Below are 13,895 nucleotides of genomic sequence, written 5' to 3'. Positions count from 1 at the left end.
ATACTAATTTATTTTAGCCTAATCATAAAGATATGCATACCTCAGATCATTTCAAAGGACCATCGCTACCTTCTTCTTTTAATAGTTCAGTGCTTAGTTTTGGTAAGTAAATTGCATGTCTTAGATTATCACTAGTTTATTTTACTCTACCCATTAACACCTAAAACATGAATAAACACTGGTCAAATAGGACAAAATATTCCTAGTAAGAACAGTCTATGTAACTAAGACAACCATTACTAAACAGTCTTTCCATCCGTCATAGTTAGTAGAAAAACACAAAAAGCAGGTTAGGAGAAAAAGACTTCACAAACACATTCTTAAAACCTTAATATTCTATTTTACAAGCCATGTCAGGGTGACCAAACTCCTCAATGCCAGGAAAAGTTCCATCAACTAGTATTGGACTGATTTTACTTATCATGAAACGAGGCAGACTCTAAAACCGTGCCTTCCAAGACACTAAAATACCAGGAGCTTTCACTTAATCCTTTCATGGCCCTATACGTTTTTTTACAGTACATGTTTTTATAACTGTATAGTTTTATATTTTCAATTCATGATAAATCAACTTCCATTCACCATGGCTTTCTCCACTTAGGCAAAGCAGAGGGTTCACAAGTACAGAAAACTTAACTCCTTTCAGAGCAAAACCGGCGTCTTCAACACATTGTATTTTCTATATTTTTTAAATCTACAGTTGTGTGTTTATTCCCATAGTGTTTAAACAACATAAACAACTTTATTGGCCTCTTCCACCCTTAAGAACTACAGGTCTCTGCAGCACAAAACCAGACACAGGAATTAACTTGCATATTGACTGAGATTATTAATGTATTAATCTTACAAACATATGACATTCTACAGACGTCATGTAAGAAACTAGAACTGTATATGCTACAATATTATACAGTTTATTATTGTCAAGGTTCAAAAGACAAGATCCAAAAACTCAGAGCATAAAATTACAACACAAATTCCCTAAGTACAGCCAAAGACATTCTTTGGTTAAATTCCCACCTGTCATGTTGGCCAAAGAAACGGGCATCAACTTGCCCATCTTTATCCCTCAGTGCTTTAGCAGGCCAGAATGGAAAGCCCTTGAGTTTAGCCCAGACCAAAGGGTGGGGATTGCTCTAGAGGAAGAGGCAAAATACACAGTAAGAAGACACAAGTGGTATTACCTTCACATCTGATAAACAACATTATTTTTTTTAATTGTATGTATTACTTAGATTCGATGAAGACCCAATATGCACAAGGCACTGGACAATACAAGATTCCATTTAACTATATACTTGATCTATATATAATAAATCCTGAGAGAACAAAATAATTTAAAAAAAAACAAAACACATAAAACTAAGTATCTCGAACGCATCATAATTGTGCTTTTTTATTAATTTCTGTTTTATTAGTCCCCTCCAAATAGGTAGCATAACAAAAGTTAGAATAGGACCAATCTTTCAAATTCTTTAATTTTCACTTAAGTCTGAGAGAGGACTTGATGGATTATACACTTCTACTTAAGAATCTTAAGAAGTCTTCCCAAGTTTGGTGCAGCATTAAACACAAACAGAAAACAACCTATTAATAGTTCATGAGAGACAAATCAAGTCTAAATTCTCAGATCCACACCTGCAGAAACAGACATTCACATTTCAGAAATTTTACTCTGAGTGCAAGTACTGCACGCAAGCACAGATGACTCAGGAGCAGATCTTATACTTGAGGTCAGAAAAATTGCCATCTGCTTGCTGACACTCTTTACAATTATTTCTGATGGAACCAATCCTTTTGTGAAAGCATGCAGCCTTACAGCTAAATATCTTGAGATAGCCTGACTCCACAAAGAGCACAATGAGCAAGCACAAGCTACTTGGTAAACTACAGCAGCCTTCCTTGACTCAGTAACCACCATATTTAAAACAATGCAGGGATAACAAGCAACAGTCAAATCAGAAAGGCTAGTTTAATGTATCAGCTAGACTACCATAATCCTTAACTTACACAAGGCTCACAAAACCAATTATCTCGTTTTTGGCAAGCAGCTAAATAACATTCCGGACATACTTCAATTTCATTCATCTGAAAAGAAAAACAGTTATTGGAGAGCTTACACACAGTCCAAAGTGTGATCAGTATTATTATGTTAGTCTGCCTAGTTTGCCAGCATCATTTCCCCACGAATTTGTGGTCATAAATCAACATTTACTTGCTCTGAAATCAACACTGTTTTGATAGACACCCATCTTTTTCTACCCCTGTAACGCATGCATTCCATTTAATAAACCAGACACATTTTTACATCCTTCATCAAACTGTATGCTACTGTCATTTACCCCAGTCAAAAAAAAATATATCCTTTCTTTCATGTTGTATTTATTCTAGTGATAAAGAATTATTTATCATAATTTCTCCTAGTGGCAAAAATATAACCTCAACTGTGCATTTAATTTCATAATTTATGCAGAACCAAAAATGAAATATTTTATTCCTTATGCTCATATTATATAAACTAGTTAAAGTATCAGGCTCGGTTACACATGTAATTTGTTCTGTTAAGAATTGATAAATTCTCAGAATTTATGTGAATCATTGATATTGCTGTGTCAACTTGTGGATGGAGAAAGCAATTCCATAAATACTAAGGGTCAGATCATCAGATAATTTGTATCAATGAAATAGTGTTCAAATACATTAAATTTAGAATAGCAAGTTTTTGTGATACTAAACATTATGGATTGCCACTGAAAAACAAATCAGTGCAAACGATCAGTTAAGAATGCATGCAGACATTTTTGCATTTATTCAGAGGTATACCATATTGTTACAGCAAAAGAATACCAAAAATGCATATATGAATCAGAAGATATGGGTCTATTTTTCCAACTCCAAATACTCATTTAGAAGATAGGTGTCTCTATGCAGAATCCCTATGTCCACTTTCTTCTCTTCCCACCCTGCGTCTTAATTATAGATAATGAATATCCTAATGGAAGACATATTAGCAATACCCTTACCAAAAATTATTCTGTAGGCCATGGATATGCATATCTAAATATAAGAAAGCCTACAACAATTATAGTTATGCAATACACACCCTAGAAAACACATATTATTTCACTCATGAATACATGGAATGTAACACTTTAAAAATACAGAACAATTAAGTTAATCAGGGCACAAATACCTCATGCTCACAGATTTTGATGATGACTTTTGCTGTTTGTGTCAATTTGTGATTTCCTGAGGAAACAATAAAATGCTTTAACCAATAAAATTGTTATGCTAGAATTATGATAAAGTCAACAGTTTTTGCATTTAAAAGTTAACATTAAAGACAAAAGAGAACATCTAAAGAGGCGATGTAAAACACATATGTTAAAACTACCTGCCTGCAAAAGCAGAAGGTAGGCACTTTTCTTCTGAACACAACATGGTAGCAATCTCTACATGTCCCCTTTTGAAGCCTACTGCAGCCTGCTCACCACTGATACACTCTTTCAGTGAGGGACATGCTGTACCATCTCCTCAATTAGGTCTCCTATAAAGCGTTGCACAATGCAACCTGCTAGAGTAACATGAGGGTTTGAACCAGGTCATGGGGGCTGGAACCCTATGATCTTTAAGGTCCCTTCTAACCCAAGCTATTCTATGATTCTAACTTATGTGAATTATTTTTTTTTAAAGTGGAATGAGCACAGGTTGTATGTGGTCCTACAGTTTTATGTATGACAGTTGTTAAAAAAAAACAACTGTGTTTAGGCACTATGGTCATCAACAGGAAGATAGTTTCAGCGTTTGCCAACTAGAAGTCTACAAATTGCTCTATGACTTTAACTATTTCAAAGTTTCATATTTTAGGACATAAGTACACATTAATGCTCACCCCCATTGTAAATAATGCAGTTGTGCAAAATCCATTTGGCATCAGCCAAAAATGCTTCAGTGCAACCGTACATTTTCTTTTTAACATTCTGTAAAGAAAAAAAATGAAGAATGTATCAGGAAACAGAAACAAGTAAAAAGTCACAGCTTCTTCTTGAACATTGTTTTCTATCAGTCATACAATCAATAAAATTGACTGTATTTACTGTAAGAATTATGATCCTAAATACTTAAGAATCTGTCAAATTCAGGGTGTCTTCTGACTCACTTCTGCCCTGAAAATGTATGAACTGTCTAAATTAACTTTAAATAATGAATTATTTAGATCAGCATCTTCAACATTTCCCAAAAAAGTATTCATTTCCTGAAACAGTGTTCCATTCCACGTCTCTTCAGAAAACTGAGTCCTTGATTTCTTCTACTGACATATAATTGCTCCACAGTATTTTTATTTTTAAATTTATACAAGACCCAGAAAAAAAGTATTGGTCATAGTACATAAGACAGTACATTTGATATTCCAGTCTACCCACTGGGTAAAGTAATTCAATTAAATAAAATCAGTCACGTGGATGCTACATCTTTATACCACAAAGACATCAACCTGTCCTGTAAGGACGGGGAGAATGAAAACTTGCTGTCTCTCCACCAGGCCCTAGCAGAACAAAGCTCTGCAATGCTTCAGTCTTCGTTAAGCAGCAGAGAACTGAGAACTTCTTCATGATTTGAAACTTTTAAATTATTATCGAACTGAGAATGAAAGTCCCATTATCCATCTCTTGACTGTTTCTTTGTTCTTCCACACCTCAGGTACAGTGGAGGTTACAGTATTTGTTGAATGATCAGTAACAGAGTCTGGAATGACCCCTGGATATACACTAAAATGGTCCCACATTAATGGACCAGTGATCCCTTAAGAGCTTAAAGTATGATGATCAAATGCAAACTCTGGTTAATGAAGTCTCCCCACAGGATCATTCCTGGAATTAGATGAATTTATATAGGAGGAAGTCAACAGTGTAAGCTTGTCTCTTTCATACTGTTTTTCCTGAGCATTTGTTACTGGCTCAGACAAAACACTGGACTTGTTCCATTGACATATGATTGTTTTAATGCTGTAACTGAAGTGATAGTTATAATAACAAAAAAAAAAAAAAAGCAGCATGTCAATTATTTCAAGCAACATCTCTCCCCTTTCCATCAAACACTCCAGAAATCTTAATGACAGCAATCAAACTCAAGGAACCTTCCTCCCTTGGCCTCATACAAACCTTCTCTAATGTACAAAGGTCCATTGGATGAAAGATGTATTCTGCATAATCTGGGTGTTGATCCAGTGAAACTGGCTTTTGAAATGGCTCTGTCTGTTAGGAAAAAAAAATAAATATATCACACTGCTTATTAACACTTAACAGTTTTAGCAATGACACAATACTCATTCCTTTTCTAATACTACTTCCAGCTGTGATGTCAGAGAAAATTCTTTAAAGGTACTTATAAAATTTTGTGAAGTAATAAATAATGGCAGAACAAAAGGAAGTAAAAGGTCTCATTTATCTGATTTTTCATAAGCTGGAAGTAGTGATTTGCAAAAGTTAGGAGTTTTGTAAAATGTACTGTTATTATTTACAGTAGGTTTTTTTTTTGTGGGGAATGTTGGGTGAGGCTCAATGGACAGCTTTTAGCAGAATAAAGACAATAAATTATTTCCGATTCACTAGACTCGTCTTTTTCAGACTCTCATTAGAATCATAACTTTCAAAACAATGGTGGCTTGGTACTTGCAAACACATTCAAAATCAGTAGGACTCTACATTTTATGTGCTAATGTGGAGGGACTGCAATTCTTCAAATACAATCAAAACAACAGGTTATTAGTAAAATGCGTAAAGGGCAAAATATCTCAATAGCATTCATTAAACATTAACTTTTTAAGCACATTTTCAAAACTCTTTTTGAATTCAATATAAGCGAACACTGACACTTTGCTTCTGAAAAGCAGCACTTAAAGCTTCTAATGGCTCCTTCTAAGAGGATAGTATTTACCACTCCAGAGTAAAACAATTCCAAGAGCCAAAATCTGCCAGGATTTAAGAGTAACCTTCCCAGAAATTGCCACTATTGTTCTGCTAAAATACTTAGAAAGATACAGAGTTGCAGAGAGCCTATGATTCTGCACATCTATTTTTTCCCAACATATTTTACTATAACAGTGCAGGCAGAGACACTTTCCCTGCTCTAACTTCTGTACAGAAACAAGAAGGCAACAGAAGTTAAGACAACCCTTGGTAATTCAGCACATCATATTTTCATTAACTGTTTTCTTCACACGTGTGAAAACTAGGTAATGCTTGCATGGTGAAGAATAACTGACCAGAATTGTTAAAATTTAGAAGCAAGAATGAGTAACTGGAATAGCTGAAACTCTGAGGCATGGTGATTTTGAAAAGTGAGTCCCAGACAGACATATGGAGATAGGTGCAAGTTGGAAGAAAACCAATTTTACCTCCATGATAAAAATTCATAGAACAGCACCTCATACTGCATGAGCATTAATGGCATAGGTTTTCACCACGCTGAGGAAAATTTCTTCAGTGTTTTAGAAGTATATGATACAACTAACTTTTGTGGTAAGAACAATTTCTACTAACAGATGGAAGCCAGGTTTTCAACAGGTATAATCAATAACTTAACAGTGTCTGTGCCTGGGGTTCCTGCCCACAGAACTGTTTTGGTAAGAGATCATGTCTCCTCATTCCCCTTTTATCTCAGAAACAGCATTGGCCGCTTTCGGTGAGTGAGAAATCACCACATCCCACTGGAAAGCCGCATTATATTTTCACTACACCTACTGAAACTACGTCCAGAAGTTACATCAAGGAACTACATTTTAAATGCACTCCAAAACAGTATATACAGCCTAAAATGATCTGTCTGTACTAGACAGGTGGCAGACAGCATAGAAGCTGTCACATAGAATCTGATAAAATAAACTACGTTCATAATCCACAAAAGGAAGCAAAACTCAGGATTATGACAAATACATGATCCAAGCATCAAAAAAAAGAATTTTCCTTACCCCTGGCTGTTTCATTTTCTGTAGTGCAAACTTCAGTAAATATGATAGCTGTTCAATGGTGAGCATTGTCATAGCTTTACTCTGTGTTTCTATGCATTCTGCGACTGTGATTTTCTAAAAGTTAAGATTAAAAAAATATTTCATTAGCAAACATTTCTAGGTAAATTCTTCTACGCTGAAATACTCTAGCATTGAAATGGAAAATAATAACTCTTACAACAAACAAAACATTTCTGATGACCCATTTACTTGGGTTTTGTTCTGGTTATGTTAAAAAAAAGAAATTAAAAAAAGGGAAAAGATCAGAAATTATCCATCATCTTCAAAATCACGCAAACTGAATGTGTGAATACATAGAATTCCCAAATACAATGCAGGTTCACAGCAATGTGAATGAGTGAGAAGGTCACCTGGGCTCTAATACAGTAAGTGATCAAAGCAGAACATGCAATAAACCACTTTGCTTTCATTAAAGATACTTCAATGCTAAATATTCTCTTCTCAGGAATCATTGGAGAGGAATGATTAAATTCTTCCTCAGCCCTGCAGAAAAAACTAGTCATAAAATACCCACTTGTTTAGGTAGACCATACAGTGCAATTTTTTTCTGCACTGCTGCAGAGCTGATCAGCCCACTAGAAGAAGCACAAGTTAAACTAGTCAAACCTGCAGAATGTTTTCATAATTAGAAATGCCTGATGAAGAGATCACTCTTTGAAATGGTGCCTTCTCTAGAGATGGAAACACAAAGGAAATTTAAGACTCGTGGTAAGAAGGCAAACACAATCCAGGTACACACAGAAAAAGTGGTGAAGCACCAACAAATGCCTCCTCTTCTATACAAACTTTTCTGGCACCTTTACCAAGACGAAATATAGGAAAAAACCATAAACATTTCAGAATGCAAAAAAAGCTGCTTACATCTCACAAACAAGAAATCCACTCCTTATATCAAACTAACCTCACATTCTGGGCAAAACCAATCCCCCTCTGGTTCCGCTGTCAGTTTCAGACACTTAGCATGATAAACCCGAGGACAGAGTTCACAGCAGAGGACTTGGCCTTCCCGATGACAAACCCAGCAATAGAAATCATTCCGTCCATCCTGTGGTACAACATCAACAGGGTCTGTGGTGAGTGGCTGCTTCATATAGTAAAACGGACCATGTCTTAGTTCTGACTGAAATGTAGGCAAGAAAAACAGGTTTGGTTTCAAAACAAATTTGCATTTTTTCAAATAATAATATTCATAATATATAAGCAAACAGCAGTTTACAGAGTTTGATTAACATTTATGCAAGCACAGTAGCACAGTATCTTACTCATTGCACTAAATCACAAAGAGTTTTATTTCTTATTCAGGTGTCAAATGCCAGTTTACACTCAAGACTGAAAATAAGTGCAAGACATGGAATACAACAAAAGTCAGTAAACACTTTTATCTTCAAGAAAGAAGTATTGCTATAGAAGCTATGGGGTTCTCCAAACTCAGGATTCCATGGGGCTGTGCAAGCTAAATACTGAGATATTTAGTGGTGGCTAAACCTGGGACAACTGAAGAAGTTAGTCCTGAGACAAGAAGTTGAACACCATGCAAATCTGTTCTAAGCTGCAGCAGTTCACAACTTCGTACAATGACGCAAGGCAGTGCTGATTTTGAGTAATAAGGCAAACTGTAGAGTAGGATGACAAAAGAGCAAATTCACATCCTGAACAGCCACTTCTGCTACGGGAGCAGGAACACAGGGAGAGATTTAATCCACCATTTAAATGGATATCAAGAATTTAAGACTCAGTCTCCACTGGTTTGCCTGCACTAGAGCACAGTTAACAGTTAACTTTGTAAACTGCGTGAACTAGTCTTCCACTTGAGTCCCAGACAGCTCAAAGATGACATAGCTCATGCCAAAACACAAGAAGCGAAGAGCCTGGGATGGCTAAAATGGGTTCCCAGATACGTAAGGTTTGTTAGATCAGCTTTGAAAAACTGTTAACATTTACTGGAAAACTACACTCTATTTATTAATCACAAGGAAACTTAAGTTTTCTGTTTGGTGTTAATTATAGGGGTGGTTTGCTGAGGAGGGCATGGAGGGAAACAATCGAGTTTTAGGTAGTTTATTTACTGTGATTTTTTTGTTTGATGCAAAACCATTTCCTTATGAGATTACTTCTAACCATCCAAATGGCTGCTTGTAGTTTACAGAACCATTTTGTTTGGTTCTTGGGTAATTTCGCATGCATCCCATACCATTTACACAACTGCAAGTTTTTAGACCCTTGCGCTGTCACATGCCCACATGACTCATCGAACAGTGCAACTATATGCATGTTCCACACCTTTGCAGCATCCTGTACAAAATTAGTCACACGGGGCATAAATTAATGTCACCAGAAATGACCAGCATGCCAGCTTGAACCGTGATATTTCTAGATTTCTAAAGTTACAAAGGACAAGGCCTAATTATTTGTATTAATAGAGGACCTTCAATTAGATGGTCCTCTAATTAGATAATACAGAAGTGACAACCCAGCTGAAGATATTATATCTCAAAATATACACCAGAGAAGATATAATCTGCGATTATCTAGCATTTTATAATATTTTAGGCAAAGAAAGGATGTTACCCACAAACATTCCCTCCCAAAGCATTCTGCTACCTAAAATTTCACTTGAATTTCTATAGGTTCTGGTTCTTTTCGTTCTCTGTTCTACAGATGCTACAGCTACTAAAAAGATACTTTGTTCCCACCACGGAAATGAGCAAAGTGTTATTTTCTGTACACTCTGTATATGATTAAATAATCATATAACATGACAAGACTTTCAGAAGGAAGGTTCTATGAGACCCTGTGGAATAAGAGGGACAGCATAAGGCTTTAACTACATTTCAAATGTATTACTACTACGATCATTCAAACAGATACAAAGGCATATGGAAACCCAGAATGAAGAATGGAAAGTTGCCATTTACAGTGCAGGAATGTGTTTTGTTTGCAGCTGTATGCACCACAGCTGACAGACCAAAAGTCTCAATAGCGTATACATGGAGATGCAGCTATGGGGCATTTCCTCAACTGCAGATAAAGGAAATTACCAGAACGTAATACATATTCTGACTTTGAAGTGGGTATAAGCAGTATATCCACAGTAACTTCCTAACAATCAAAGATACTGCTTTAAGATGAATATAAAACCTGTGAAACTATCCCATAGAAATCAGCTCATAACATCCAAACTGAAGAGAAGTCCATTTTTGCTAGAGCATGAGAGGAATTAATTTTCTGTTCAAGCATGCTTATATCTTTTAGACATCCAGCACCTTGTTTTGCCTAAGTCAAGTTTAAGAACAAAAAAAAAAAAAAAGGTTCCAAGACTCAAAAAAGACACAAATAACATAACTGAAGTACTGGAAATGAATGATTCAATTGCATCAAAGGACCTTTTCACTTGTTCTAATCAGAGAAAAATGTTTTAAGAGTTTAAATTTTAACAGTTATGAAAGAAAACCTTTGTTTTCTCAACCGTTTCACAGCTCAAATAACTGGTAGCTTGTTTTAAAGTCTTTATTAAAGTTATTAAGACCATAGAATGACATAGAAAACTGAAGAAAAAACAACAGTACTGTTGTGTTGTTTTGGGGAGAAAAAGATTCCTATTTATATTTAGTTTCAATTAGTAGTAAACAAGCTGACAACTTCCATTACATTGTAACTGATTAATGAGTGTCAGAAGTTCCTGATTTTTAACCTGTCTTAGCTACATTCTACAATTCCATAATTCTTTGCCCTTATTTCAATACTTCAAATACCTGTTGGCACCATTCTGAAGGTCTGTTACTGCATCCACAATATGTAATACAAAGCTTCATGCAACTATAATTTTAGTAATGGTATCTTGAAATACTCAAATATCACAAAACACTTCGTAATGTAGAATATTAAGTTGGAGGTTTCCAGTGGTGTTGTCATACCTCAAAATGGATTTATCAGCTAATCAGAACCACAGCTATCAGCTACATTCTACTTGAAACTTAACCTGAGAGCAAAACAAGTAACTGTATGCTTAGTTGACATCTGTTCAGCAGCAAAACAATCTTTAAGAACTTCTGCTACCATGTAGAGCAGAGTTTTACACCTACTCTAGAAACAATCATCTTCAGGCATGCCCATTTCATATTTGACATGCAAGACAACACTAAATTAGAAACAACTTGTAATAGCTAAACAAAACTAAACAGATGATATTTTCTTGCTAACTTGTAATAAATACAGCAAAATAAGCAAGTCTGATTGCTTTTCTTCATTAGATATACAACTTTATTCTATCGTGTAATATTTCAGGTCTGAGATACCTGGAAAACAGAAAAGGATTTACCGAGGGGAATGTACCAAGATCAACAACTGTGATTGTGTTTTCACATATATTTTTAAATGCATGAATAAAATGTGGAAACTAATACCCTAAGATTCAATCCCACTGTTTGGAAAATTATCTCTACACTGCACAGTTAGAAGCTCAGACTTCAGTGAGGCAGCATCTCCCCAGTAAAAGTCCAGGATGTAGAGGAATTTATACAGCCTGCACTGAAACTCAGTAACAGCCAAACTGGCCACATTAAACTAGTGCAAGTATGCCTACACATGATATTACTAGACCTCCCAATTATCCTTAAATAAAATATGCTTGACACTGTAAGACTGCCCTCTGGCAAGGCCTGATTTATTGACAGTCCTTGTTCCAGGACAACTGCAGTGATTAGAAATTTCATTTTCTTTCTTAACCTGTGCAATTGTACCAGTATAATATTTAATGTGGATGCTGTTACACCGGGAAAAAAGTGCTTTAAACCCTCAGAACTTAATCCTGTGTTTATATAACCCTGGCAAAAAACATTGACACACAAAAGCACTTTGAGAAATACACAGGCGTGTCATTATTAAATTAGATGAGAGATACTTTCAGTAAGGCTAAAGACTGGTTTCATGTAGTCTCCTCCAAGATGATGCAGGTGCTTTGCAGCATTTGCTATTCAATACACTTCATATAATTCTTGCATCATACAATGAATCAGAAATTGTCAGAGTCTTATGGAGTCAAGTTCTTCTAAGAACTACAACAAATGCTATAAATTCAGTACTCAGAAGACACTGAAAATAAAGTTTCAAGCATGAATACTGAAAAGTACTATCAGTGTTACCCTTTGATTTAACTAGTTTGGTAGGAGCGTACACTGCCCAGCAATTTAAAGGAAGGGGAAGGAATCTGCAGAGGACCAAGGAAGGAGGACTTCTGTTAATAATTGTCAGTAGGACTGAAAGCAGATGAGGGACTTTGCTTGACATTATGAGATCTTAATCTAGGATATCACGCCACTGAACATTTATTTCCTTTTTATGGTTTTAATTAATAACAGCTATTATTGCTGTATTGTTATTATATTCCTTCATAATCCTTTTGTTCAAAATTGCACTTATTGGTTATATATCTTATTAGCTTTATGAAATCAAAAAACAGGACACAGGTGGTCTTTCTCAAACATGTACAACAAAAATAAAAGAACATTCAAATCCAACTTATAATGCCACCTCCTACACGCACTGCAATCAAAAATTGCATCCTCTTCTCAGAGTACAGAAATGGAGCTTTCTAAAGAGGAGAGAGCTCCTGATCAGCTGGCTTTACATCCTTCATTGTTTCATATTCTAGCATAACAATACCATGACTTCTCTTACCTGCTCTTTATTATTACTGTTCAATAGACCAGGTTTCTTTTTCTTTTTTATAGGACTTGTTGATGCATCTTGTGGTGAGTGGCCATTAGAGGAATGTGGAGGGCTGGGAAATTTCCTTTTTTGTGCTGTGCGTTCGGCAGAGCCAGGATCTATAACAGGTACAAACAATATGATTGAAGATTGCATATCGATGAAAAACATACGAACAAGGTTATGGTTTGTCATTCACACTCCTTCACTGAACAGAATAAAAATTCTCAATTGTCTTTCACCCAGTCTCTGAAGAAACTGGAAGCACAGCCTTGCGAAGCAATGCCACTGTTAAGTGGATTCTCAATATAGTAATTTGTATTGACATTAAATATTTTTTTCTTTTCCAACAGCATTCTAGCCATTCATCTTATGTCAAATTTTAGCATCTTTTAAAATATAACAATTATTTCTGTAGTTTAGCAGAGTGCTATGCTAATTTATGTCAATATGCTTTAAAAGCAGACAAACAACATTAACAGTTCCTGACAGCTTTGCTCATGTAATTTAGGAACATAAGCAACAGAAGTTAAAACATGTCAGAAGGTAAGAAGAAAGTCAGTCCTCACCATTTTTTTTTCATATTTAAATAAACTTATTTAAATATGTCAATAGAAAAAAAATTAAATTGTCCTATAGTCTGAAAATAAGCATGCTACCTCAAATACTTAGTCATTTGTAGTACATGCTAAATTGGACTGTAAAAAGATAAAATTAAGACAAGACTCCCAGTCAAGTAGTAACTTTTGACAGCAAAGTTACAGAAATGCTGGTTTTGGTATTAATGCCACTTTAAAGTTTTTTCTGTCAAATTGCAGTTTTTGGCAGCTATTTGACAGAAGCCAAAGACAATCAAACTGCTGGTTGCAATGATCCTATATCCTTTCCCTCCTGGATCTGTATTCCTGCCTTCCAGGCCTCGCTGGGTGATGGACTGAGCTGTCTTGGGTTGCCAAGTCACCAAAACTTCACTGGAACACTTCACCTGAAGTCTCCAATGAACATCAGAGGTACCAGAACAACAACCAGTAACTGGATCAACTTATCAGAGCATGTCTATTATCAATAGAACTAAATTAACTATAAAACGGTCCACCAAAAAATACTGAAAGTTCCCCAAATAGAAAAATACTGAAAACCACAGCATTAGACCATTTCA

General features: G+C 35.5%; 1 protein-coding gene across 11 annotated transcripts in view; it reads right to left on the bottom strand.

Moving 5' to 3' along the window:
- Nucleotides 1–13,895, bottom strand: part of ZMYND8 (zinc finger MYND-type containing 8) — a 56,498-nt gene that overhangs the window by 21,264 nt on the left and 21,339 nt on the right. For 10 of the 11 annotated variants that reach the window (XR_010073017.1, XR_010073018.1, XR_010073016.1 and 7 more), the window contains 8 exons: nt 12,707–12,855; nt 7,932–8,150; nt 6,971–7,084; nt 5,163–5,255; nt 3,893–3,980; nt 3,194–3,249; nt 2,011–2,088; nt 1,021–1,136 (listed from right to left, as the gene is read on the bottom strand). Coding sequence is in view for 8 of the 11 variants with exons in the window: in XM_063349763.1 (XP_063205833.1) it covers nt 1,021–1,136; nt 2,011–2,088; nt 3,194–3,249; nt 3,893–3,980; nt 5,163–5,255; nt 6,971–7,084; nt 7,932–8,150; nt 12,707–12,855 (913 nt within the window). In the remaining 3 variants the exon portion in view is untranslated. The remainder of the gene's footprint in view (nt 1–1,020; nt 1,137–2,010; nt 2,089–3,193; nt 3,250–3,892; nt 3,981–5,162; nt 5,256–6,970; nt 7,085–7,931; nt 8,151–12,706; nt 12,856–13,895) is intronic. The other variant, XM_063349769.1, reaches the window with a different exon arrangement.

The sequence above is a fragment of the Chroicocephalus ridibundus genome, chromosome 12, assembly GCF_963924245.1.
Source record: "Chroicocephalus ridibundus chromosome 12, bChrRid1.1, whole genome shotgun sequence".
In the NCBI taxonomy this organism is placed as follows: Eukaryota; Metazoa; Chordata; class Aves; order Charadriiformes; family Laridae; genus Chroicocephalus; species Chroicocephalus ridibundus.
The sequence above is the reverse complement of the archived record's forward strand: the minus strand, read 5'-3'. Positions and strand labels throughout refer to the sequence as shown.